This window comes from Anomaloglossus baeobatrachus, chromosome 5 (genome assembly GCF_048569485.1).
Source record: "Anomaloglossus baeobatrachus isolate aAnoBae1 chromosome 5, aAnoBae1.hap1, whole genome shotgun sequence".
In the NCBI taxonomy this organism is placed as follows: Eukaryota; Metazoa; Chordata; class Amphibia; order Anura; family Aromobatidae; genus Anomaloglossus; species Anomaloglossus baeobatrachus.
The window spans coordinates 16,983,972-17,010,344 of NC_134357.1; the positions used below are offsets into that span (position 1 = coordinate 16,983,972).

The following is a 26,373-nucleotide window of genomic DNA, read 5'->3' on the forward strand; positions in this document are numbered from 1 at the left end:
CTGAGTTCCCTCCTGTATTATACTCCAGAGCTGCACTCACTATTCTGCTGGTGCAGTCACTGTGTACATACATTACATTACTGATCCTGAGTTACCTCCTGTATTATAACCCAGAGCTGCACTCACTATTCTGCTGGTGCAGTCACTGTGTACATACATTACATTACTGATCCTGAGATACCTCCTGTATTATACTCCAGAGCTGCACTCACTATTCTGCTGGTACAGTCACTGTGTACATACATTACATTACTAATCCTCAGTTACCTCCTGTATTATACTCCAGAGCTGCACTCACTATTCTGCTGGTGCAGTTACTGTGTACATATATTACATTACTGATCCTGAGTTACCTCCTGTATTATACTCCAGAGCTGCACTCACTATTCTGCTGGGGCAGTCACTGTGTACATACATTACATTACTGATCCTGAGTTACCTCCTGTATTATACTCCAGAGCTGCACTCACTATTCTGCTGGTGCAGTCACTGTGTACATACATTACATTACTGATCCTGAGTTACCTCCTGTATTATACGCCAGAGCTGCACTCACTATTCTGCTGGTGCAGTCACTGTGTACATACAATACATTACTGATTCTGAGTTACCTCCTGTGTTATACTTCACAGCTAACACATCTGCTCCCCTCCTATTTATGCTGGTTGAAACCTTCCACCCATGCCAGCTATAGTTTATTCTATGTTGGTCTGTGAGGTGTGGTGTCCCAGACTTTCTGGTGAAAGTTGTGCTTATCGCTTGGAGCTGACTTGGAGTTTACCTTTGTTGTTTTGTAGCTTCCTTCCTGCTCTTGGTTTCCTCCCGAATCTCGTATTATCTTATCCTTTGTGCATGCTGTGTGACAGAGTTTTGTTTTAATCTTGTCTGTCTTCTTCTGTGGTTTCAAAACAATCCTGTCCTGTCCCACCCTGGAGGAAGGAGGTATCAGATCAAGGACTGGTCAGGAGCAGGGTCAAAAAGGAGACTGATGGTGGAGGGGCCTGAGGAGTATCCCTGATATTAAGGATAGCATAGGGCTCTCTACCTTGAAGGACAGCTTAGGAACTCCAGGTCCCCTGCTTTTATGTAGTAATTGTAACAAGATCTGTGTTTCCATGGTTACAGACTACAACTGAACCTGGCGTAGTCTGACAACATAGTAATGTGTTACTCTTTCCTCTCTTATAGTTGGTTATCAAGGAGAGGGGACAGAGGGAGCGAGAACAGGCGACCTCAGGTAGTAGATAAAGATGAATGTACATGATTCTGCAGGGGAGCTGTGTACACAAAACGGCTGGGCATTTATTATTGAGATTGTCCACAAAGTTGTTTAGAATATTTGACCACTAAAACAATCCAATTTGATAGGGAAAGTGAACATACCCTTTAAATATTTTCTCATTTAAGAAATGGGTAAATCTGAAACCGCTCTTATCAGTTTAATGGTGTCCGGACATGCTGGGATTTGCAGTGTTTTATGAATGCAGATACATAGGAGTCATTAGTGGGAGCGCTGTAATGCCGCCACGTGCGGAGGCGTCGGACACAACCACCTTATGCTGCTCAATTAAAATGTAAATTTCAGGTATTAAAAATCTCATCATTCAGCATTGGAAAAAAAAAAGCGCATGAATGCATTGTGCCTGGTCTGGCGGTACTCACGTCCATCAGCCGTCCGCGCCTCCATGTGCACAAGGTCAGGTTCCTTATCTAAGCCCATTACCGACCTACAGGAAAGAAAGCGAGAAAAGAGAAACGACACAATGAGACTGCAGCTCAGACCGGAGGAGATAGCCGCGTTATTAAACGCCATTGTGCTATAATTGCATGATCAATGCGGCATAAATACCCTAAATTGTCTGTGTGGGGGGAGGGGGGGAGATTATTGGACCGGACCGCACCTGGACTTTACTAAGAAAATACTCTGTGGCTGGTAAAATCCAGAGGGTCAGTGCATCAACAGGTCTAACACTAAGTACAATACTATAGTCTGCTGATAGCTCTGTTCATCCTGATCCTTCTGCTTCATGGCATGAATAAAATACTAGCTACACAGTGACTACTGACACAGCCATAACAACAGCAAAAAGGAACATACATAGTGCAAGTGTGTTTGCAAAATTGTGATACTTTGCAAAACTTTGTGTAATTGTTTGCAAAATTGTGATACTTTGTAATTGTTTGAGTTCTATAGGAATAAACGTGAAGGACAGCTCATTCTACATCCATCAGGTGACTGTATTGATCCGACATACATTTACTATATATATATGGTTCCACCTTCTCTTCCCCTCCTCACCCATATGATAAATGAGAACGGACAAAAACTTGCCCCAAGTGTTAATTTCCTCCTGATCCCTTTTTTTTGTCTCTTCCCCTCCTCACCCATATAATAAATGACAGTGGACAAAAACTTGCCCCAAGTGTTAATTTCCTCCTGATCCCTTTTTTTGTCTCTTCCCCTCCTCACCCATATGATGACAACGGACAAAAACTTGCCCCAAGTGTTACTATCCCCCTGATCCCTTTTTTTGGGGCTCTTCCCCTCCTCACCCATATGATGACAAGGGACAAAAACTTGCCCCAAGTGTTAATTTCCTCCTGATCCCTTGTTTTTTTTGGCTGTGAAACCAAGAAATGAGGCGGAGGTTAACACAGGAGAGAGGTTTGGTCACTTACAGTTCAGACTTTCTGCTGCAGTCAGTTGCCTTACAGCCAGACAGAAGTCTGATCTGAGGATTGTACAAAGCGGTAAAATAAAATATATGCTTAGGTTTTGGATTCATCTGAGTCATGTGACGTATCTAGACAAGTAAAGACTTTGTGATGCTAGTCACCACTTACAGATAGTACAGACAGTAGAGTAGTCAGGAAAGCCGGGGTCCGGTAAGAGAAGGACACATATGGACACAGGGAGGTACACAGAGATGTAGTCAGGTCACGATCTGGGGGTCAGAATTGTGGGAAGGCACATAATAAATTCAGGGAGTAAACTGAGACGTGGTCAGGTAACAGTCCAAGGTCAAAAGCCGAGAAGTCACAATAAGAAAAGGAGCGGGCAGAGAGGAGTCAAACAACTGTCTGAGGTCAAGAAACAAAGATCAGAACACAGGCAGGAACACAGGCCAACAGCACAACTACAGAACCAGAATGTACGACTGGCCACTATACTGTGTAGATAGAGATGGAGATACATAATTCTGCCAGGGAGCTGTCTACACAAAACAGCTGGACCCTTAAAACTGAGATTATTCACAAAGTTGTTTAGAATATCTGAATTGTCTCTCCAGGAAGGAGACTAACTGTAGCGCCACCTATTGGAAGTAGCAATCCTAAAAGTCAAAAGTGGCTTTTTAACAAGCCTTTTCATATGAGGATTTATACCGGATCAGGACCCCAATTTGCAGACACGGTGTTTCGGGGTGATTGCCCCTTGTCAGTGCAAAGTATGGGATCTGATCTGGCTTATGAGAAGCTATATTGGGGACACTAAAAAAAACCCCAATTTGGTTGGGAAAGTGAGCATGCCCTTTAAGTATTTTCTCATTTAAGTAATTGGTAAGTCTGAAAATGCTCTTATCAGCTTCAATGCTGGGAGGATATGTTGGGATTTGCTGTAGTGCCGCTACGCGTGGAGCTGGTGGAGGCGTCGGCGGGGGAGATCTCCTGCTGCTGCCAGATGCCTTACAGACAGGTCTGATCTGAGGTTTGTGCTGAGTGGTGGAATTAATAAATAAGGGGGTCATATTGGATCTGACATTGGCCTCATGTGTGTCATGTGACTTGAATCCAGAAAAAAAAACAACATTAGGGGACTTGTCAATGGCTTCCTCATTTTTGTGTCACACGGAGTTTTGTACAAACTTTGCCAGCTTCAGGCTCTGTTCACATTGCAGCGTCTGATACTCCATCTGATGGTTTCTCTGGCGCTTTTGATCAACCTGCTGTGTGCTGATTCATAGGCAGGCTAGCAAGAGTTAATCTCTGCCAGCCTGCTCATTAGGCTCCTGTGATCACATGTTGTAAAGAAGCCAATTGCTTCTGCTCGTCTCAATTTTAGGCTGGAGGAACTTGTCTACCTATGCCAACTATAGTTTATGCTTTGTTCGTCTGAGAGTTGTGGTGTCCCAGATTTGCTGGACAAAGTTGCTTTGTGCTTGGTGTTGTTGTGGCGTTTACCTGTCGTCTTGTTGTTTCCTCCCTGCTCTTGGTTTCCTTCTACTCTCTTATTATCTTATACATGTTTGTGCTGTGTGACAGTTTTCGTTTCCCCTGTCTATTTCTGTGGGTTATATCACACTCATGTCCTGCCCCACCCTTGGGGGAGGGGATATTCGATCAGGGCTGGTCAGGAGCAGGGCCAGGAAGGAGACTCAGACATCCCCACCATTGGGAGTATCTCTGAGAATAGTGATAGCACAGGGCCCCCTAGTCTGAGTTTCTTGCTATCCCCATAGTCCCTTGTGACATTTTGGTTGTCAGGCTGGGACAGAAGGAAGGCACTTACATAGTGGAGGAGTAGTGGGGGAGAGCTGCTGCTCAGGGCTGGTTTAAGTGCCCGGTTTGCCCCCCACTAATGCCGGCCCTGCTCCTGCTCCTTGCCAGATGCCTAAAGGGGGCTTTACACGCTACGACATCGCTAATGTGAACTCGTTGGGGTCACGGAATTGGTGACGCACATCCGGCCGCATTGGCGATGCCGTTGCGTGTGACACCGATGAGCGATTTTGCATCGTTGCAAAAACGTGCAAAATCGCTCATCAGTGACATGGGGGTCCATTCTCAAAAATCGTTACTGCAGCAGCACACATCGCTCCGTTTGACACCGCTGGAACGAGGAAGCTCTCCTTACCTGCCTCCCGGCCGCTATGCGGAAGGAAGGAGGTGGGCGGGATGTTCGTCCCGCTCATCTCCGCCCCTCCGCTTCTATTGGGTGGCGGTTCAGTGACGCTGATGTGACGTCGCTGTGACGCTGAACGAACCACCCCCTTAGAAAGGAGGCGGTTCACCGGTCACAGCGACGTCGCCGGGCAGGTAAGTATGTGTGACGGGTCTGGGCGATGTTGTGCGGCACAGGCAGCGATTTGCCCGTGTCGCACAACAGATGGGGGCGGGTACCCACGCTAGCGATATCGGTACAGATATCACAACGTGTAAAGCGGCCGTTACAGACAGGTCTGATCTGAGCTTTGCACTGATTGGTGGAATTAATATATAAAGGAGGTCAATTCGGACCTGACATTTGTTTCTATGTATCATGTGACTTGTATCCAGAGCAGAGTCCAGCCGAGGTCACATCCGTGTCCGTGTCTCGCCCCGCGATTCTTCGCCGAGCCTAGAAGCGGAGTCTCGCACCACAACATGTGCAGACATATTATCCTTCATCATAACTCAATCTGACTGTAAATCCCATTACCCAGGAAGCCGGGCCGGGCGGCGCTGACCTTGATATTTCCTGGCTGCCAGATATCTTTATTTCCCTGTAGCTCGTTTTTCACTGGGAAATAAGTGTTCTTGAAGTTTGGAGAACTGACAACACCGGGGGCTGTCACTGTCCCCGTTCCTTGTCCACAGGGCGGGTGCCATAAAACCAGCCGTCCCACTTCCCCTGCTAACCCATGGGGACTGGCCTCTTTTGGGATGATCGCAAAATACATCGGATTTCACACTTGTTTAAGCTTGTGCCCCGAAGAGAAGGCGTCTGGGGAACTATTCCTTAAGCGCGCTGACGTGTCTCTTGACAAAAATAAATAATTCATGGTTTCCCAAAGGCAAAACACTATCCAATTGAGGAGAATACACAACCGCCATGAACGACAAGAATCCAGAGAGGGATCATAGTGCGCGGGGCCTTACTAATGCACTGCACTGATGCAAATCATTTCTGACACGTGTCCTTGGTTGACCCATGTCTTGTCAATTAAAGTTGGGAGGAGAGAAGGAACGACTAGGAATGTGGAGGACAAATCCCACACTTCTTCTTAAAGAGGATCTACCACTGGTTTAAAAGTGTCCAGTTTTTGCTCTTATTTTATTCCCTCTTCTCCCCTGATTATTTCGCTCTTTTCTTTTTTAAAATCCGCCATACGGATCCAGAGATATGAACCATTTTATTTAGTGCAAATTTCTGTGGTCTTTACAAGGAGGCGTGGTTCAGAGGGTAATTATGCAAAACAATGTGAGGACACGCCCACATAGATTACTGTGAGCCACACCCCCTTTGTAAAGAACATAACGATTAGTCCTAAATAAAAAAGCCCATATTTCAGGAACCGTATGACGGATTTTAAAAAAGAAAAAAGCTAAATACTCAGGGGAACAATGGGAATAAACTGAGAGTGAACACTGGTTACTTTTAACCTGGTGACAGATCATCCTTAAAGGGCAGGAAATAGGACTCTCTTGATAAAGGTCTGTGACTGGTATTAGGGCTAAGCTGCAAAACGCACCATAGTCTATGGACAAAAGGGAAACTGTATAAGGAAAATGGGGCTGAGCTGCAATGCCTGGCATAAGCCACCGATAATAGAGGCGCTGTTCTTGAAACATGAGGCTGACCGGCTCTAGACCTGGAGAAGAAGGGTGCTATTTCTTGAATATGCCGCTGATCTGCAAATTGTGACAAGTTACAGTAAATACTGTTTTTTTTAAGAAAGGGCTGAGATGCAATATGTGGCATAATCCAGAAAGGCAAAAAGGGCGCTGTTTGCAAATAACAGGGACAAGAGGGGTGCAGTTTTTGTAAAACATGGCTGATGCAATACCAGACAAAACCTATTAAAAACAGGAATATGTTTCTTGCAAATTAGTCTAAGTTGCAACACCAGACACTGTTTATGGAAAAGAGATGAGCGATCTATAAAAGATGGGGCTGACCCGAATAACCCGAATACTTTCATAGGCCGGAGAAAAGAAGGGAAATAATTTAGGGAAAATGGGGCTTATCTGCACTACCTTAAAATCTCTCGAAAAGTAGGCAATTGTTATAATTCTGAGCTGAAATGCAATATCGAATCCAGCCTGTGCAGGAGAGGGGCGCTGTCCTGAAATATGCTTAATGCAAACATAAAAAGATTGAAAGGAACAAAAAATAATGAGCTATTAGAGTTTCTCAATAAAAACAAAATCTGATAATTTATTAATATTCTTAATAATTTATTGATAGTTTTAATGGAAATATGGCTGAGATAAAAAATACAGTCGTGAGCAAAAGTTTTGAGACAGATTTTCACATTTTGCTGCTTCAGTGGTTTTCAAATAAAAAGTCCGTTGTTTCCATGGTTACTGAAGTAGAATTCTAAACATTCCATAAGTTGTTACTTTTTATTGACACATACATGACGTTTCTGTAAATACTGATTATTTCCAGTGTTGCCCCTGATTTCTCCAGACTTTTGCCTTTCGCCCCCGCAGATGGATATCAGCTTCTGGGCCAATCCTGACTGATGACCGCTTCTTGTCTCACCAGGGCTCGAAGATTATCACAATTTCTGGGTTTTGTCACTTTTTAAGGATTGACCACAGGTTCTCAATGTGACTGAGATCTGGAGACTCTCCTGGCCATGGACCCAAAATATCAATGGTCTCACTTTTGCCCTGTGACCTGGTCTCCATCATGCTGACAAAAGCATAATATTAATCACCTCATTGTCCTACCTACATGATGGGAGAAGTTGCTCCGGAAGGAGGTTTAGATCACCTTTATTAATGGCCGTAGTGTTAGGTCTGTGAGTGACTCCCTCTATAGATGAGAAGCCCCCATATATTGTGAGTGACCCCCTCCATTGATGAGAAGCCCCCACACATTGTGAGTGACCCCCTCCATGGATGAGAAGCCCCCACACATTGTGAGTGAGTCCCTCCATGGATGAGAAGCCCCCACACATTGTGAGTGACCCCCTCCATTGATGAGAAGCCCTCACACAATATGAGTGAGCCCCTCCATGGATGAGAAGCCCCCATACATTGTGAATGAGCCCCTCCATGGATGAGAAGTCCCCACACATTGTGAATGAGCCCCTCCATTGATGAGAAGCCCTCACACAATATGAGTGAGCCCCTCCATTGATGAGTAGCCCTCACACAATATGAGTGAGCCCCTCCATGGATGAGAAGCCCCCATACATTGTGAATGAGCCCCTCCATGGATGAGAAGTCCCCACACATTGTGAGTGAGTCCCTCCATGGATGAGAAGCCCCCACATATTGTGAGTGACCCCCTCCATGGATGAGAAACCCCCACACATTGTGAGTGACCCCCTCCATTGATGAGAAGCCCTCACACAATATGAGTGAGCCCCTCCATGGATGAGAAGCCCCCATACATTGTGAATGAGCCCCTCCATGGATGAGAAGTCCCCACACATTGTGAATGAGCCCCTCCATTGATGAGAAGCCCTCACACAATATGAGTGAGCCCCTCCATGGATGAGAAGCCCCCATACATTGTGAATGAGCCCCTCCATGGATGAGAAGTCCCCACACATTGTGAATGAGCCCCTCCATTGATGAGTAGCCCTCACACAATATGAGTGAGCCCCTCCATGGATGAGAAGCCCCCACACATTGTGAGTGAGTCCCTCCATGGATGAGAAGCCCCCACACATTGTGAGTGAGCCCCTCCATTGATGAGAAGCCCTCACACAATATGAGTGAGCCCCTCCATGGATGAGAAGCCCCCATACATTGTGAGTGAGTCCCTCCATGGATGAGAAGTCCCCACACATTGTGAGTGAGTCCCTCCATGGATGAGAAGCCCCCATATATGGTGAGTGACCCCCTCCATGGATGAGAAGCCCCCATATATGGTGAGTGAGCCCCCTCCATGGATGAAAAGTGAGTGATCCCCCTCCATGCATCAGAAGCCCCCACACAGGAGTGGTCTCTGGATGCTTTTCTGCTGCGGACCCCGGCCTCGTGGCAGCGTCACCGTCTCTTCTTTGGCCGATCATTCTTCCAGATGTCTCAAAAAGATTCATCAGAGAATTGTAAAAAGCCCATTCCCCAGAAGCCGCTTTCCAGCCGCCAGGGCAAGGGCAGAATCTGGAGAAATCAGGGGCAGCGCCGGAAATTTTCAGTCTTTGACAAACCATATAATTGTCAATAAAATTGCAACAAACATGAAATCCTGATAATTGTATCTCAGTAACCATAGAAACCTCAGAATAAAAGACCTAAAATCACTGAAACAGCAAAAACTGTGAAAAACAAGTTTTGTGTCAGTCTTTAAATCTTTCGGCCACAACCGAAGATGAAACCTAGAAACAAGTAGAAGTTTCTAGAAACCTAGACTCGGCTCTAATATCAGACGCAGCCTGGACAAGAGCGGCGCTGACTACAACAATACAATGAGGTCAATCTACAGGACATGGGAAAACCGAGCTGACCTGCAATACCAGACACCGCCAGCGGACAAGAGGGGCAGTGTTCTGAATAATGTGTGAGATGTAATCATAGACCTGGCCGGGGATAATCACTGTTCCTCCAGGTACAGGTCACATTGATTCCTTACATTCTAGAGAGATTATTGTAAACCAGTGATTAGAAATCAATGGCTCCGGAGATCTGTGAGCAAAAAATAGCAGAAAAAATCTCATGCCTGCCCTGTTTGTTACAATGTATCAGTCTGGGGGTGCAGGATAGTGATTTGTTACAATGTATCAGTCTGGGGGGGTGGCGGGTGCAGGATAGTGATTTGTTACAATGTATCAGTCTGGGGGGGGTGCAGGATAGTGATTTGTTACAATGTATCAGTCTGGGGGTTGCCGGGTGCAGGATAGTGATTTGTTACAATGTATCAGTCTGGGGGTGCAGGCTGGTGATTTGTTACAGTGTATCAGTCTGGGGGTGCAGGCTGGTGATTTGTTACAATGTATCAGTCTGGAGTGCAGGCTGGTGATTTGTTACAATGTATCAGTCTGTGTTGCAGGCTGGTGATTTGTTACAATGTATCAGTCTGGGGGTGCAGGCTGATGATTTGTTACAGTGTATCAGTCTGGGGGTGCAGGCTGATGATTTGTTACAATGTATCAGTCTGGGGGTGCAGGCTGGTGATTTGTTACAATGTAACAGTCTGGGGGTGCAGGCTGGTGATTTGTTACAATGTATCAGTCTGGGGGTTGCAGGCTGGTGATTTTTTACAATGTATCAGTCTGGAGTTGCAGGCTGGTGATTTGTTACAATGTAACAGTCTGGGTTGCAGGCTGGTGATTTGTTACAATGTATCAGTCGGGGGGTTGCAGGCTGGTGATTTTTTACAATGTATCAGTCTGGAGTTGCAGGCTGGTGATTTGTTACAATGTATCAGTCTGGGTTGCAGGCTGGTGATTTGTTACAATGTATCAGTCTGGGTTGCAGGCTGGTGATTTGTTACAATGTATCAGTCTGGAGTTGCAGGCTGGTGATTTGTTACAGTGTATCAGTCTGGGGTGTAGGCTGATGATTTGTTACAATGTATCAGTCTGGGGGTGCAGGCTGGTGATTTGTTACAATGTATCAGTCTGGGGTGCAGGCTGGTGATTTGTTACAATGTATCAGTCTGGGGTTGCAGGCTGGTGATTTGTTACAATGTAACAGTCTGGGGTGCAGGCTGGTGATTTGTTACAATGTATCAGTCTGGAGTGCAGGCTGGTGATTTGTTACAATGTATCAGTCTGTGTTGCAGGCTGGTGATTTGTTACAATGTATCAGTCTGGGGGTGCAGGCTGATGATTTGTTACAATGTAACAGTCTGGGTTGCAGGCTGGTGATTTGTTACAATGTATCAGTCTGGAGTTGCAGGCTGGTGATTTGTTACAATGTATCAGTCTGGGGTGCAGGCTGGTGATTTGTTACAATGTAACAGTCTGGGTTGCAGGCTGGTGATTTGTTACAATGTATCAGTCTGGGGTGCAGGCTGGTGATTTGTTACAATGTATCAGTCTGGGGTGCAGGCTGGTGATTTGTTACAATGTATCAGTCTGGGGTGCAGGCTGGTGATTTGTTACAATGTATCAGTCTGGAGTTGCAGGCTGGTGATTTGTTACAATGTATCAGTCTGGGGTGCAGGCTGGTGATTTGTTACAATGTATCAGTGTGGGGGTGCAGGCTGGTGATTTTTTACAATGTATCAGTCTGGGGTGCAGGCTGGTGATTTGTTACAATGTATCAGTCTGGAGGTGCAGGCTGGTGATTTGTTACAATGTATCAGTCTGGGGGTGCAGGCTGGTGATTTGTTACAATGTAACAGTCTGGGGGTGCAGGCTGGTGATTTGTTACAATGTAACAGTCTGGGGGTGCAGGCTGGTGATTTGTTACAATGTATCAGTCTGGGGTTGCAGGCTGGTGATTTGTTACAATGTATCAGTCTGGGGGTGCAGGCTGATGATTTGTTACAATGTATCAGTCTGGGGTGTAGGCTGATGATTTGTTACAATGTAACAGTCTGGGTTGCAGGCTGGTGATTTGTTACAATGTAACAGTCTGGGGTGCAGGCTGGTGATTTGTTACAATGTATCAGTCTGGGGTGTAGGCTGATGATTTGTTACAATGTAACAGTCTGGGTTGCAGGCTGGTGATTTGTTACAATGTATCAGTCTGGGGTGTAGGCTGATGATTTGTTACAATGTAACAGTCTGGGTTGCAGGCTGGTGATTTGTTACAATGTAACAGTCTGGGGTGCAGGCTGGTGATTTGTTACAATGTATCAGTCTGGGGGTGCAGGATGGTGATTTGTTACAATGTATCAGTCTGGGGTGCAGGATGGTGATTTGTTACAATGTATCAGCCTGGGGTGTAGGCTGATGATTTGTTACAATGTAACAGTCTGGCTTGCAGGCTGGTGATTTGTTACAATGTAACAGTCTGGGGTGCAGGCTGGTGATTTGTTGCAATGTAACAGTCTGGGTTGCAGGCTGGTGATTTGTTACAATGTAACAGTCTGGGGTGCAGGCTGGTGATTTGTTACAATGTATCAGTCTGGGGGTGCAGGCTGGTGATTTGTTACAATGTATCAGTCTGGGAGCCCATGCTGGTGATTTGTTACAATATATCAGTCTGGGAGCCCATGCTGGTGATTTGTTACAATGTATCAGTCTGGGAGCCCATGCTGGTGATTTGTTACAATGTATCAGTCTGGGGTGTAGGCTGGTGATTTGTTACAATGTATCAGTCTGGGGTGTAGGCTGGTGATTTGTTACAATGTATCAGTCTGGGTTGCAGGCTGGTGATTTGTTACAATGTATCAGTCGGGGGGGTTTGTAGGCTGGTGATTTGTTACAATGTAGCAGTGCATAAAAAAGCAACAAAAAAGACGAATAAATATCATTACTTACAGCAAAGTTGGGCTGCAGTGTGTACATCGCCCAGGCCGGGAACTACTACTCCAGCAGGATACAGCTAAGCACCCACTAGTGGAGGCATCACAGGTGCAGGAGGAGCAAATCACACACACGCTTCCAAAACATGGAGGGGGCGATTGCTGGATGATAAAACTGCACACTGATGGCTTGCATAGAGCGCTGTTCACACTTGAAGATGCACAGTCACAAGCCAGTAGCCTATTAGGTGATGCCATAAGCCATCAGTGTGCAGTTTTACCAACCAGCAATCGCCTTCTCCATGTTTTGGAAGCGTGTGTGTGACTTGCTCCTCCTGCACCTGTGATGCCTTCACCTAGTGGCAGCGTGTGTGTGACTTGCTCCTCCTGCACCTGTGATGCCTCCACCTAGTGGCAGCGTGTGTGTGATTTGCTCCTCCTGCACCCGTGATGCCTCCACCTAGTGGCAGCGTGTGTGTGATTTGCTCTTCCTGCACCTGTGATGCCTCGACCTAGTGGAAGCGTATGTGTGATTTGCTCCTCCTGCACCTGTGATGCCTCCACCTAGTAGCAGCGTGTGTGTGATTAGCTCCTCCTGCACCTGTGATGCCTCCACCTAGTGGCAGCGTGTGTGTGATTTGCTCTTCCTGCACCTGTGATGCCTCCACCTAGTGGCAGCGTGTGTGTGTGATTAGCTCCTCCTGCACCTGTGATGCCTCCACCTAGTGGCAGCGTGTGTGTGATTTGCTCTTCCTGCACCTGTGATGCCTCCACCTAGTGGCAGAGTGTGTGTGATTAGCTCCTCCTGCACCTGTGATGCCTCCACCTAGTGGCAGCATGTGTGTGATTTGCTCTTCCTGCACCTGTGATGCCTCCACCTAGTGGCAGCGTGTGTGTGATTTGCTCCTCCTGCACCTGTGATGCCTCCACCTAGTGGCAGCGTTTGTGTGATTAGCTCCTCCTGCACCTGTGATGCCTCCACCTAGTGGCAGCGTGTGTGTGATTAGCTCCTCCTGCACCTGTGATGCCTCGACCTAGTGGCAGCGTGTGTGTGATTTGCTCTTCCTGCACCTGTGATGCCTCCACCTAGTGGCAGCGTGTGTGTGATTTGCTCTTCCTGCACCTGTGATGCCTCCACCTAGTGGCAGCGTGTGTGTGATTTGCTCCTCCTGCACCTGTGATGCCTCCACCTAGTGGCAGCGTGTGTGTGATTAGCTCCTCCTGCACCTGTGATGCCTCCACCTAGTGGAAGCCTGTGTGTGATTTGCTCTTCCTGCACCTGTGATGCCTCCACCTAGTGGCAGCGTGTGTGATTTGCTCTTCCTGCACCTGTGATGCCTCCACCTAGTGGCAGCGTGTGTGTGATTAGCTCCTCCTGCACCTGTGATGCCTCCACCTAGTGGCAGCGTGTGTGTGATTTGCTCTTCCTGCACTTGTGATGCCTCCACCTAGTGGCAGCGTGTGTGTGATTTGCTCCTCCTGCACCTGTGATGCCTCCACCTAGTGGCAGCGTGTGTGTGATTAGCTCCTCCTGCACCTGTGATGCCTCCACCTAGTGGAAGCCTGTGTGTGATTTGCTCTTCCTGCACCTGTGATGCCTCCACCTAGTGGCAGCGTGTGTGATTTGCTCCTCCTGCACCTGTGATGCCTCCACCTAGTGGAAGCGTATGTGTGATTTGCTCCTCCTGCACCTGTGATGCCTCCACCTAGTGGCAGCGTGTGTGTGATTTGCTCTTCCTGCACCTGTGATGCCTCCACCTAGTGGCAGCGTGTGTGTGATTAGCTCCTCCTGCACCTGTGATGCCTCCACCTAGTGGCAGCGTGTGTGTGATTTGCTCCTTTTGCACCTGTGATGCCTCCACCTAGTGGCAGAGTGTGTGTGATTTGCTCTTCCTGCACCTGTGATGCCTCCACCTAGTGGCAGCGTGTGTGATTTGCTCTTCCTGCACCTGTGATGCCTCCACCTAGTGGCAGCGTGTGTGATTTGCTCTTCCTGCACCTGTGATGCCTCCACCTAGTGGCAGAGTGTGTGTGATTTGCTCCTCCTGCACCTGTGATGCCTCCACCTAGTGGCAGCGTGTGTGTGATTAGCTCCTCCTGCACCTGTGATGCCTCCACCTAGTGGAAGCCTGTGTGTGATTTGCTCCTCCTGCACCTGTGATGCCTCCACCTAGTGGCAGCGTGTGTGTGATTTGCTCCTCCTGCACCTGTGATACCTCCACCTAGTGGGGGCTTAGCTGTATCCTGCTGCTAGTAGTTTTTGGCCTAGATAATGTACAGCTCCATCTTTGCTGTAAGTAATGTATCAGTGCAGGTGAAATGTATCTGGAGCCCCGGCAGACAGGACACATTGTATCAATCCCTTACATGTTACTTATAGCAAGTATTAGGTCCGCTCAGGATTCCAGTCTTCTCGTGTTTTCTTGTTTGACAGCAAGCAGAGATCTTACAGATAATGAGCCGCTATAGCGCAGCGTTTCTCGGGATTGTCTATAAACCTAATTGGAATTGAACTCTCTCAGCCCTCGCCGCCGTGTCCCGCGCATTCATCCTGCTTCACTTATTAATAAACTACATCCTGAGTCGAGGATGTGAAATATTAATACGCTGCGAGGCCATAATTATAAGACATGTAAACATATATTATCTAATTAGCCGCTCCAGCAAGCGGATACAGGAGCTTCTGGTTCACAACAGAAGAAGGAGCCGAAGCCAAGGGATAGTACAGCTGCAAATGAGACCTTAAAAGGGAAACAGCGCCACCATTGACCACAGGTTGTGTTTGGTATTGCAGTTCTGCCACTTTCACATTAATGTTACTGATGCAACCCATGGACAGGCATGATGCTGTTTTTGAAAGAGAGCAAACTTTCTGGATTTAAACCCTGGACACGCCCTTTGCGGTGGCTACAGGCAGTAACAGATTGCCATTTAGCTCTATAAGTGTGAAGCAGAAGATTCGTGGCTCTGTAAGTATAATGGAGCTCTGATCATTAGAAAACAAAAACAATTGGAAAACTATGTAAGGCATCATGGGAGTTAGCAAAAAATACTGCATAAATCAACAAACATAAACAACCAAATGAAAACATCTGCTTCTTGCTCCACTTAGGAGCCATTTCCTCTGGTCCTTATTCACTCTGGAAAACTGTTAAATGTATTTGTTGGAAGACTTGTAGCTCCATGAGTAAGATTTTAGGAAAGGGACAGGTGGTGTTGTTGCTCTCTAGTAAGTGTTTTTTCTCATCCTAGAGCTGCATGTACGGCTACACTGCTTAGTATTGCTGTATAATTCCCTTTGTGGTGCAGGCTTCTAGTAAGTATTTACCTGATCCCAAATCTGAATGGACAGCTCAATAATGGCTCAATGGGCTGCTAATTTCTACAAGATCTGCAATCACAGTAACACAGCGTTATCCTTCATATCCACACTGCCCAGTATTGCTGTACAATGTCCTCCATGCTGCTGATGCTTTTTAGTGTTTTATCTCACCCCAGTGCTGTATTCACAGCCCCACTGTTAAGTATTGCTGTATAACGCCCTCCATGCTGCTGATGCTTTTTATTGTTTTTATCTTACCCCAGTGCTGGAGTCACAGCTACTCCACTCAGTATTGCTGTATAATGCCCTCCATGCTGCTGATGCTTTTTATTGTTTTTATCTTACCCCAGTGCTGGAGTCACAGCTACTCCACTCAGTATTGCTGTATAATGTCCTCCATGCTGCTGATGCGTTTTAGTGCTTTATCTCACCCCAGTGCTGGTCTCACAGTCACACTTCCCAGTATTGCTGTATAATGTCCTCCATGCTGCTGCTGATGCTTTTGTGTTTTATCTCACCCCAGAGCTGGACTCACAGTCACACTGCTCAGTATTGCTGTATAATGTCCTCCATGCTGCTGATGCTTTTTAGTACTTTATTGCACTCCAGTATTCACAGCCACACTGCTCAGTATTGCTATATAATATCCTCCATGCTGCTGATGATTTTTAGGGTTTTGTCTCACCCCAGTGCTGGTCTCACAGTTACACTGCTCAGTATAGCTGTATAATGTCCTCCATGGTCTGCACCCACCAGCTCAGAGACATCAGTGCAGCGTTTGCACCCACCAGCTCAGAGACATCAGAGCAGCGTCTGCACCCACCAGCTCAGAGACATCAGAGCAGTGTCTGCACCCACCAGCTCAGAGACATCAGAGCAGTGTCTGCACCCACCAGCTCAGAGACATCAGAGCAGTGTCTGCACCCACCAGCTCAGAGACATCAGAGTAGCGTCTGCACCCACCAGCTCAGAGACATCAGAGCACCGTCTGCACCCACCAGCTCAGAGACATCAGAGCAGCGTCTACACCCACCAGCTCAGAGACATCAGAGCAGCGTCTGCACCCACCAGCTCAGAGACATCAGAGCAGCGTCTGCACCCACCAGCTCAGAGACATCAGAGCAGTGTCTGCACCCACCAGCTCAGAGACATCAGAGCAGCGTCTGCACCCACCAGCTCAGAGACATCAGTGCAGCGTTTGCACCCACCAGCTCAGAGACATCAGAGCAGCGTCTGCACCCACCAGCTCAGAGACATCAGAGCAGTGTCTGCACCCACCAGCTCAGAGACATCAGAGCAGTGTCTGCACCCACCAGCTCAGAGACATCAGAGCAGCGTCTGCACTCACCAGCTCAGAGACATCAGAGCAGTGTCTGCACTCACCAGCTCAGAGACATCAGAGCAATGTCTGCACCCACCAGCTCAGAGACATCAGAGCAGCGTCTGCACCCACCAGCTCAGAGACATCAGTGCAGTGTCTGCACCCACCAGCTCAGAGACATCAGAGCAGCGTCTGCACCCACCAGCTCAGAGACATCAGAGCAGTGTCTGCACCCACCAGCTCAGAGACATCAGAGCAGTGTCTGCACCCACCAGCTCAGAGACATCAGAGCAGCGTCTGCACCCACCAGCTCAGAGACATCAGAGCAGTGTCTGCACCCACCAGCTCAGAGACATCAGAGCAGTGTCTGCACCCACCAGCTCAGAGACATCAGAGCAGCGTCTGCACCCACGAGCTCAGAGACATCAGAGCAGCGTCTACACCCACCAGCTCAGAGACATCAGAGCAGTGTCTGCACCCACCAGCTCAGAGACATCAGAGCAGTGTCTGCACCCACCAGCTCAGAGACATCAGAGTAGCATCTGCACCCACCAGCTCAGAGACATCAGAGCGCCGTCTGCACCCACCAGCTCAGAGACATCAGAGCAGCGTCTACACCCACCAGCTCAGAGACATCAGAGCAGCGTCTGCACCCACCAGCTCAGAGACATCAGAGCAGCATCTGCACCCACCAGCTCAGAGACATCAGAGCAGCGTCTGCACCCACCAGCTCAGAGACATCAGAGCAGCGTCTGCACCCACCAGCTCAGAGACATCAGTGCAGCGTTTGCACCCACCAGCTCAGAGACATCAGAGCAGCGTCTGCACCCACCAGCTCAGAGACATCAGAGCAGTGTCTGCACCCACCAGCTCAGAGACATCAGAGCAGTGTCTGCACCCACCAGCTCAGAGACATCATAGCAGTGTCTGCACCCACCAGCTCAGAGACATCAGAGCAGTGTCTGCACCCACCAGCTCAGAGACATCAGAGCAGCGTCTGCACCCACCAGCTCAGAGACATCAGAGCAGTGTCTGCACCCACCAGCTCAGAGACATCAGAGCAGTGTCTGCACCCACCAGCTCAGAGACATCAGAGCAGCGTCTGCACCCACGAGCTCAGAGACATCAGAGCAGCGTCTACACCCACCAGCTCAGAGACATCAGAGCAGTGTCTGCACCCACCAGCTCAGAGACATCAGAGCAGTGTCTGCACCCACCAGCTCAGAGACATCAGAGTAGCATCTGCACCCACCAGCTCAGAGACATCAGAGCGCCGTCTGCACCCACCAGCTCAGAGACATCAGAGCAGCGTCTACACCCACCAGCTCAGAGACATCAGAGCAGCATCTGCACCCACCAGCTCAGAGACATCAGAGCAGCATCTGCACCCACCAGCTCAGAGACATCAGAGCAGCGTCTGCACCCACCAGCTCAGAGACATCAGAGCAGCGTCTGCACCCACCAGCTCAGAGACATCAGTGCAGCGTTTGCACCCACCAGCTCAGAGACATCAGAGCAGCGTCTGCACCCACCAGCTCAGAGACATCAGAGCAGTGTCTGCACCCACCAGCTCAGAGACATCAGAGCAGTGTCTGCACCCACCAGCTCAGAGACATCATAGCAGTGTCTGCACCCACCAGCTCAGAGACATCAGAGCAGTGTCTGCACCCACCAGCTCAGAGACATCAGAGTAGTGTCTGCACCCACCAGCTCAGAGACATCAGAGCAGTGTCTGCACCCACCAGCTCAGAGACATCAGAGCAGTGTCTGCACCCACCAGCTCAGAGACATCAGAGCAGTGTCTGCACCCACCAGCTCAGAGACATCAGAGCAGTGTCTGCACCCACCAGCTCAGAGACATCAGAGCAGTGTCTGCACCCACCAGCTCAGAGACATCAGAGCAGTGTCTGCACCCACCAGCTCAGAGACATCAGAGCAGTGTCTGTACCCACCAGCTCAGAGACACCATAGCAGTGTCTGTACCCCCCAGCTCAGAGACATCAGAGCAGCGTCTGCACCCACCAGCTCAGAGACACCATAGCAGCGTCTGCACCCACCAGCTCAGAGACACCATAGCAGTGTCTGCACCCACCAGCTCAGAGACAACTGCAGAGGGAAAATCTGGTGAAAATGCAGGATACAAGTCATATAATGGCCAGAAAGTGATATCCTCACATATACCTGACAGATTATCCTGCACAGTCTCCAGAGATACTTTCAATCTTAGATATTATATAATGTTTGCTCAGTTTCAGTTATTGTTTCCCGATTTTGATACTTTTTTTTTTAACTTTTCACTTTTATAAACCAACCATAAAAACTTAATAATAATAAAATCAGCCCAGAGCCGCATTACTCACCGAGCGCCACATCCCCCAGAACAAATGTTTACGAGGAGGAGAATTTATTTTGCTCCATTGCCGCCCTCAATCTCTGTCGAATCCATAATTACAGGCTGCAGATTCCATCTCGGTGTAATGAGTTGAGATGGAAACAATCTGAGAGAATTTGTCATTGTATATTTCCTTCTTGCTGGAGACCCACACAAAGAGACGCAGGCTCACGTAGAGCTCCCCGCGAGCGAGGATCTCAGGAGCACAAATGTCAGCGGGAATCAGGCACAGAGAGGTGCGCGGCTCATAGGCAAGAGCTGCGCAGTATGCACAGATTATCCCCGCCACTGGTCTGATGCTATCCCATGTATTAGCCACATGTAGCAGAGCTGAGATTGTCACTGCAGCACAGCTGAGCTTCACATTGCTGAAATTACAATGTTACTTATAGGAATGTAACAAAATCAGACGCCCAATGCCTGGTGCCTGGGGGCAGGAAAAGTTACATAGAGGGATGAATAAAGAGCATTTATACAAAGACATCAAATCCCTCCACTTAAATTAAAGGGATCATTTCTAGGTAAAATTGCAAAGTTCTTGTAATAATTTTGCAAGTCTCATTACACATCCTCCTTATCGTTCCGTAGGTTACAGCTTATTTCCAAGGTTACCGGTCAGTTTCCTTGGTAAAGAGTCAGTGCTTACAAGCTGCTTACTATACAGCTTGTAAGTGCTGCTTTTATCCTGGATCTGGACACTTTCCGCACCAGGTCACTTCAATACTCAGTGAAGAGGCAACGCTGTTGCACCCAGCAGCATCGGCGAGTGGACGGCTGCAGCTCTGGCCCGAACTGTCAATCATCAGTAGTGCACGCCTCCCCAGAGGTAGGAGAGCTGTCTGCTCCTGAAAACTGATGGGGATGGCCTTTTAATTTAATTTTTATAACGGAGATCTTTTATACCTTGTATTATTCTGTTTACCCTTCTTTTTACTTTTCTACTCTCTAGTATATTTTCTATGCAATGAATACCCAAGATGAACACTTGTGGGTAAAGTAATGCTTTCATATGTAGAAGCATTCTCCAATAAAGAATAACATTTTGTTGGCTTTTGATGCAGCAGACTGACATTGAGTGCCAGAACTTAGTTACTCTTGAATCCTTCTTCATTGCAGACTCCCCAAATTGGGATTTTGAGTGGTAATAGCAGATGTACTTTTTGCTACTCAGTGTATAACCTCACACTTATTAACATTCAACCTTATCGCCAATTTTGCCCCATTTTTGGTCAATGTAGCCAGGTGGCCTGGCAAGGATAGCACGATTCTTTATAGCACCTATGACACTAAAGAGTTTATTGACATCTGAGAATGCAAAAAAAGGCTATAAAGTCCAACTTCATAAACAAATTAATCAATAATTGTCCCAGGCAGAACCCTGGAGTCATCCACAGATGGAGGAGCTTATGATCCCACACCTTCAGAAGCTATGGGCCGAGATGTTAACGTCAAGGTACTGACACACAGTCCATAATAGGCTCCTATTCTACTATGCACCTTTAATAATTCCTGTTTTTATGATGCAGAGAGTGCACCTCATGTGATCCGGTATCTGACCGATAGGACCTAGCTTAGTTGGACTAGCAAACTCTTAATGGGTAAAAGGCCAAGAAAGTCATGTTATAGGTACCAAATGTGGTGGAGGAGAGGACAACAAGTAATGGATGACCGGTCGTGATATTGTTTTTTTTTTCTATTGCAGATTCCCTTCTGTTATGGCATGGTGGGTGGATATCACAATGAAGGCCATTAGTGGTTGTCAAACAGTATCTGATAGAGACCAAGATAGTCGATGGCTAAACCGAAGACCTCAAGCTCCACCAGTCCATGCATCTCCACATGAGCCACAGTCTTCCCTCACAGTTAATAATATCGAACCTTGGAGCATATCGAGCGGAGGTAATATGTGGAGGAAATGCCGCACTTTATTGGGGTCGAGCTCTACAAACTCAACATAAAGCCCAATAAATGTCACGCCTTGGCAAGGGAATGCCCGATGTGCAGCACAACATAGAGGGAAAACCATTGAGGATGTAAGGAAAGCCCTGGTGATAGGGAGAGGGGTAACCTCCTCACACTCACCTGTGGCTGACCCCTGCACTCTCTAACATCCCTAGACGGGTCCTCCCCTCGTGCACCATCATGTGCCTAGGCCAGGGTTCCCCAACTCCAGTGCTCGAGGGCCGCCAACAGTGCATGTTTTCAGGATTTCCTTAGCATTGCATGGGTGTTGGAATCATCAACTGTGCAGGTGATTAAATTATCCCATGTGCAATACTAAAGGGGGCTTTACACGCTGCGACATCGCTAATGCGGAGTCGTTGGGGTCACGGAATTCGTGACGCACATCCGGCCGCATTAGCGATGCCGTTGCGTGTGACACCGATAAGCGATTTTGCATCGTTGCAAAAACGTGCAAAATCGCTAATCGGTGACACGGGGGTCCATTCTTAAAAATCGTTACTGCAGCAGTAATGAAGTTGTTCCTCGTTCCTGCGGCAGCACACATCGCTATGTGTGATGCCGCAGGAACGAGGAAGCTCCCCTTACCTGCCTCCCGGCCGCTATGCAGAAGGAAGGAGGTGGGCGGGATGTTACGTCCCGCTCATCTCTGCCCCTCCGCTGCTATTGGGCGGCGGTTCAGCGACGCTTCAGTGATGTCGCTGTGACGCCGCACGGACCGCCCCCTTAAAAAGGAGGCGGTTCGCCGGTCACAGCGACGTCGCCGGACAGGTAAATATGTGTGACACCTCTGGGCGATGTTGTGCGGCACGGGCAGCGATTTGCCCGTGTCGCGCAACAGATGGGAGCGGTTACCCACAATAGAGATATCGGGACCGATATCGCAGCGTGTAAAGTAGCCTTAAGGAAATCCTAAAAACATGCACTGTTGGCGGCCCTTGAGGACTGGAATTGGGGACCCATGGCCTAGGCACTTGCTGACCCTGAATTTACCCTGATTAGATTCTAGGCCAGCGGAACACTGGTCCCACTACTACAATGAAACAATACATGGAAAGCAAGATAAATGGATGGGGAAACGCAACAAAAACACGTTTAGGTTTCTTCAGCAGGAAACTTCACAGCTGGAACTGAGACAGGCTCCTTCAAAGTGGTAAGTATAGAAGATCTATCACCGTCATGGAGTAAAGCCAAGAGTGGGTATATATAGTGGAAGGGCGTGATGACAAGATGTTGCAGCTGTTATTAAAGCTATGAGTAATCTCAGCTAGTCCTAAACCCTTTAGGCATCTAATAAAAAAAAATTCACTCCAATAAAAGATGTAACCTGCAGATGTGACACACTCGTAACAATATACAAAAGGGTCCATGGCTGAGTGCAGCTGGAAAATTGGCTGTGTGATGAAGAGTCATTTTATGCTACTGTCCTCTGGAATAAAGCTTTGAACTCTTCACTTTAGTGGGAACTTTGCAGCTTTTTTCATACACTGGACCATGGAGCTCCACCATGTTTTAGGATGACATAGAGGAACTCTAGATATTCACGAGAGGCCTCCATCATAAAGCAGCGAGGCCCAGATCCACATGCAGATCCGCAGTAATAAGATCTGCAGTTACTGCTGGTAAGAGACCAAATTGCCCTTCACACATGACTGATAATGGTGGTCTACATGGGAACTGAACCCGCAAAACTCTTATTCCTGCTCCACAATACTTCATCAGATGATTGTCCATGAATCCTCCCACCACAGGAGGCTTCTTGTGTCACCCAGGTCCGGCCTTGTATATTCCTGAGCAGTCATTGTACAGAGAATCACAGGACACATAACGAGGCGGAGAAATAGCTATATTATAAGGTCATCAAATATTCATCCATGTCCGGAGCTCGGTGCATGGAGGAGCCTCACACACACGGGAAAGTCACGTATAATCACAATGACCAGGGGCACGGAGAGAAGATACAAAGTAACCACATAAACACAATGCCCCATTCTTAGAACATTTCAGGCATCACTTTCTTAAACCCAACCCTTGAAGACAAGAAGTGGAACTGGACCTTCAGGATGAGACTAACCCGTTATTTGGTGAGGAAGGTGGATGGGCGGCAAATAGCTGCAGACATATGGAGATTTTTCATCAGAAAATAAATGGATTGTGGAGCGCTGTAAACTTTCCCTATAATAACCTATGTAATGTCCCAATAATACTGTCATGCTAGGTACGGGGAAGTACCGAGCAAATGGTGAAAAGGGAGGGAAGAGGGAAACCCTGTATCTAGGGGAGTGGGAGATGGTGACCCCCAGATAAAACCCTCTGTTGGCCTCTGTCTCCCCTGATGTCGCCTATGTGCCGAGCAGGATACCTGACCCTGAACTGTGCCCTAGCTAATGAACAGGCGGGATGAGCACTTAGTCACCCCCACTAAGTCCTACTGAACATACAGGGAAAACCAAACAAGCAACTATCTCCAAGATGACCAGCAACATACACCAACATTCCTCCAGATGATGACAAGATTGATTGCTTGCAATTAGGACTATATAGAAACTAAGGGGTACTTTGCACACTACGACATCGCAAGCCGATGCTGCGATGCCGAGCGCGATAGTCCCCGCCCCGTCGCAGCAGCGATATCTTGTGATAGCAGCCGTTGCGAACATTATCGCTACGCCAGCTTCACATGCACTCACCTGCCCTGCGACGTCGCTCTGGCCGGCGACCCGCCTCCTTATTAAGGGGGCGGGTCGTGCGGCGTCATAGTGACGTCACAGGGCAGGCGACCAATAGAAGCGGAGCGGCGGAGATGAGTGGGACGTAAACATCCCGCCCACCTCTGTCCTTCCGCATAGCCACCGTGAGCTGCAGGTAGGAGATGTTCCTCGCTCCTGCGGCTTCTCACACAGCGATGTGTGCTGCCGCAGGAGCGAGGAACAACATCGGACCGTCGCGTCAGCGTAATTATGGAATTCCCAGACGCTGCACCGATGATACGATAATGACGATTTTGCGCTCGTTAATCGTATCATCTAGGATTTACACACTACGATGTCGAGTGCGACGCCGGAAGTGCATCACTTTCGACATGACCCCTCCGACATTGCACCTGCGATGTTGCAGTGTGCAAAGTGCCCCTAACTCTATCACCAGCAACATACCAAGTGGAAATGCAGGTACATAAAGACACAGAGAATGAGGGATGATGATTAGCAGCTGAAGGCAAATATCTCTGCAGGGTCTTAAAGGGGAAAGAGTGAACCCTAACAGAGAAGACACACAAAACTCCATTCACACCACAGGGGAAAGGGTGGAAACTCATGGAGCAGTGTGTGGAGCCAAACGCAGCGACCTTCTGCAGCCGGACACCACAGGACTGTCTGTCAACCATGAAACATACTTAGAGAGTTCCTAAAGTTTCAGGAAGCTTCTGCAGATTTCAGAGACTGTGAATCCATCCTCCTCTCTCAGTCAAGAGCTGTGTCTCGCATTTCTCTGATCCGAGAACTATTTGGGGGTCAATTGAGATCTCAGGATCCAAACCTTCACTGATCTGTCCGCAATTAAAGTGCTTGACAAATATAAAACTTTCTGGAAGTTTAGTTACTCTTTAAAGAGTTTTGGTCCCTTTATTATAGACATTCTTAAGATGTTCTGCTCAAGAGAAGACTGTTTCTGAGTAGATGGAAGACGCCCCGATTCCCTGTCCTCGAGCAGGGCGTCCTATCACCTATAATAGACCTTAAAATTAATGGGAAAATATAAATAAATTGGTGGCACGCGGTGCTGTCCCGTGCACGCTGTCCGATCAATACCTTCCCTTCCAGTAGACTAAAAATCTATCTAGTTTCGCGCGCTGTAAACATGCAGAAATAATCTGCTGACACGAGAAATCCCATTCCCCCGTGTTACAATCCGTTCATTAGCAGATTGTGGCCCAGTAGGTGCTGATACCACGGAAGACAATCCGCCGGCTCCCACAGCCGTCATGTATAGATCTTAATGTCAACTCAGCCGAAAACCTCCATACATCAAGTCAACTATTCCGGCCCAGCAAGATTACTATTCATTACATGCGAGCGCCGTGTCTGCGGCCATTTACTATTCTCTACTCGCTGGAAGAGCCAAGTGCAGACTGCATTACATCCACTGATATGATTTACTCTCCTGGAAATCCCATTCACACGGATAATCCCGCCATGACAAATACGATGCAGCAATGCCGAATCTCCGCAATCTGCCTCTGGGTGTGCCCGGATTGGATCTCATTGGTAAATAGCCGGGATTCCGTGACCTGGGTGTAATTCTCTGGTCTGGAAGAATCTCATATTTGTCCATTGAAGGTGAGGCTGTGGCCATAATGCTGTGCTCCCCAGCAGGCTGCGGCCATAATGCTGTGCTCCCCAGCAGGCTGCGGCCATAATGCTGTGCTCCCCAGCAGGCTGCGGCCATAATGCTGCGCTCCCCAGCAGGCTGTGGCCATAATGCTGTTCTCCCCAGCAGGCTGCGGCCATAATGCTGTGCTCCCCAGCAGGCTGCGGCCATAATGCTGTGCTCCCCAGCAGGCTGCGGCCATAATGCTGTGCTCCCCAGCAGGCGGCGGCCATAATGCTGTGCTCCCCAGGAGGCTGCGGCCATAATGCTGTGCTCCCCAGCAGGCTGCGGCCATAATGCTGTGCTCCCCAGCAGGCGGCAGCCATAATGCTGTGCTCCCCAGCAGGCTGCGGCCATAATGCTGTGCTCCCCAGCAGGCTGCGGCCATAATGCTGTGCTCCCCAGCAGGCGGCAGCCATAATGCTGTGCTCCCCAGCAGGCGGCGGCCATAATGCTGTCCTCCCCAGCAGGCTGCGGCCATAATGCTGTGCTCCCCAGCAGGCGGCAGCCATAATGCTGTGCTCCCCAGCAGGCGGCGGCCATAATGCTGTCCTCCCCAGCAGGCTGCGTCCATAATGCTGTGCTCCCCAGCAGGCGGCGGCCATAATGCTGTCCTCCCCAGCAGGTGGCGGCCATAATGCTGTGCTCCCCAGCAGGCGGCGGCCATAATGCTGTGCTCCCCAGCAGGCGGCGGCCATAATGCCGTGCTCCCC

General features: G+C 48.4%; 1 protein-coding gene across 1 annotated transcript in view; it reads right to left on the reverse strand.

The window, feature by feature from the left end:
• The window catches only part of SORCS3 (sortilin related VPS10 domain containing receptor 3), an 866,891-nt gene that overhangs the window by 319,891 nt on the left and 520,627 nt on the right, over positions 1-26,373 (reverse strand). The window contains exon 6 of the mRNA XM_075348233.1: positions 1,663-1,727. Coding sequence (XP_075204348.1) covers positions 1,663-1,727 — 65 coding nt within the window. The remainder of the gene's footprint in view (positions 1-1,662; positions 1,728-26,373) is intronic.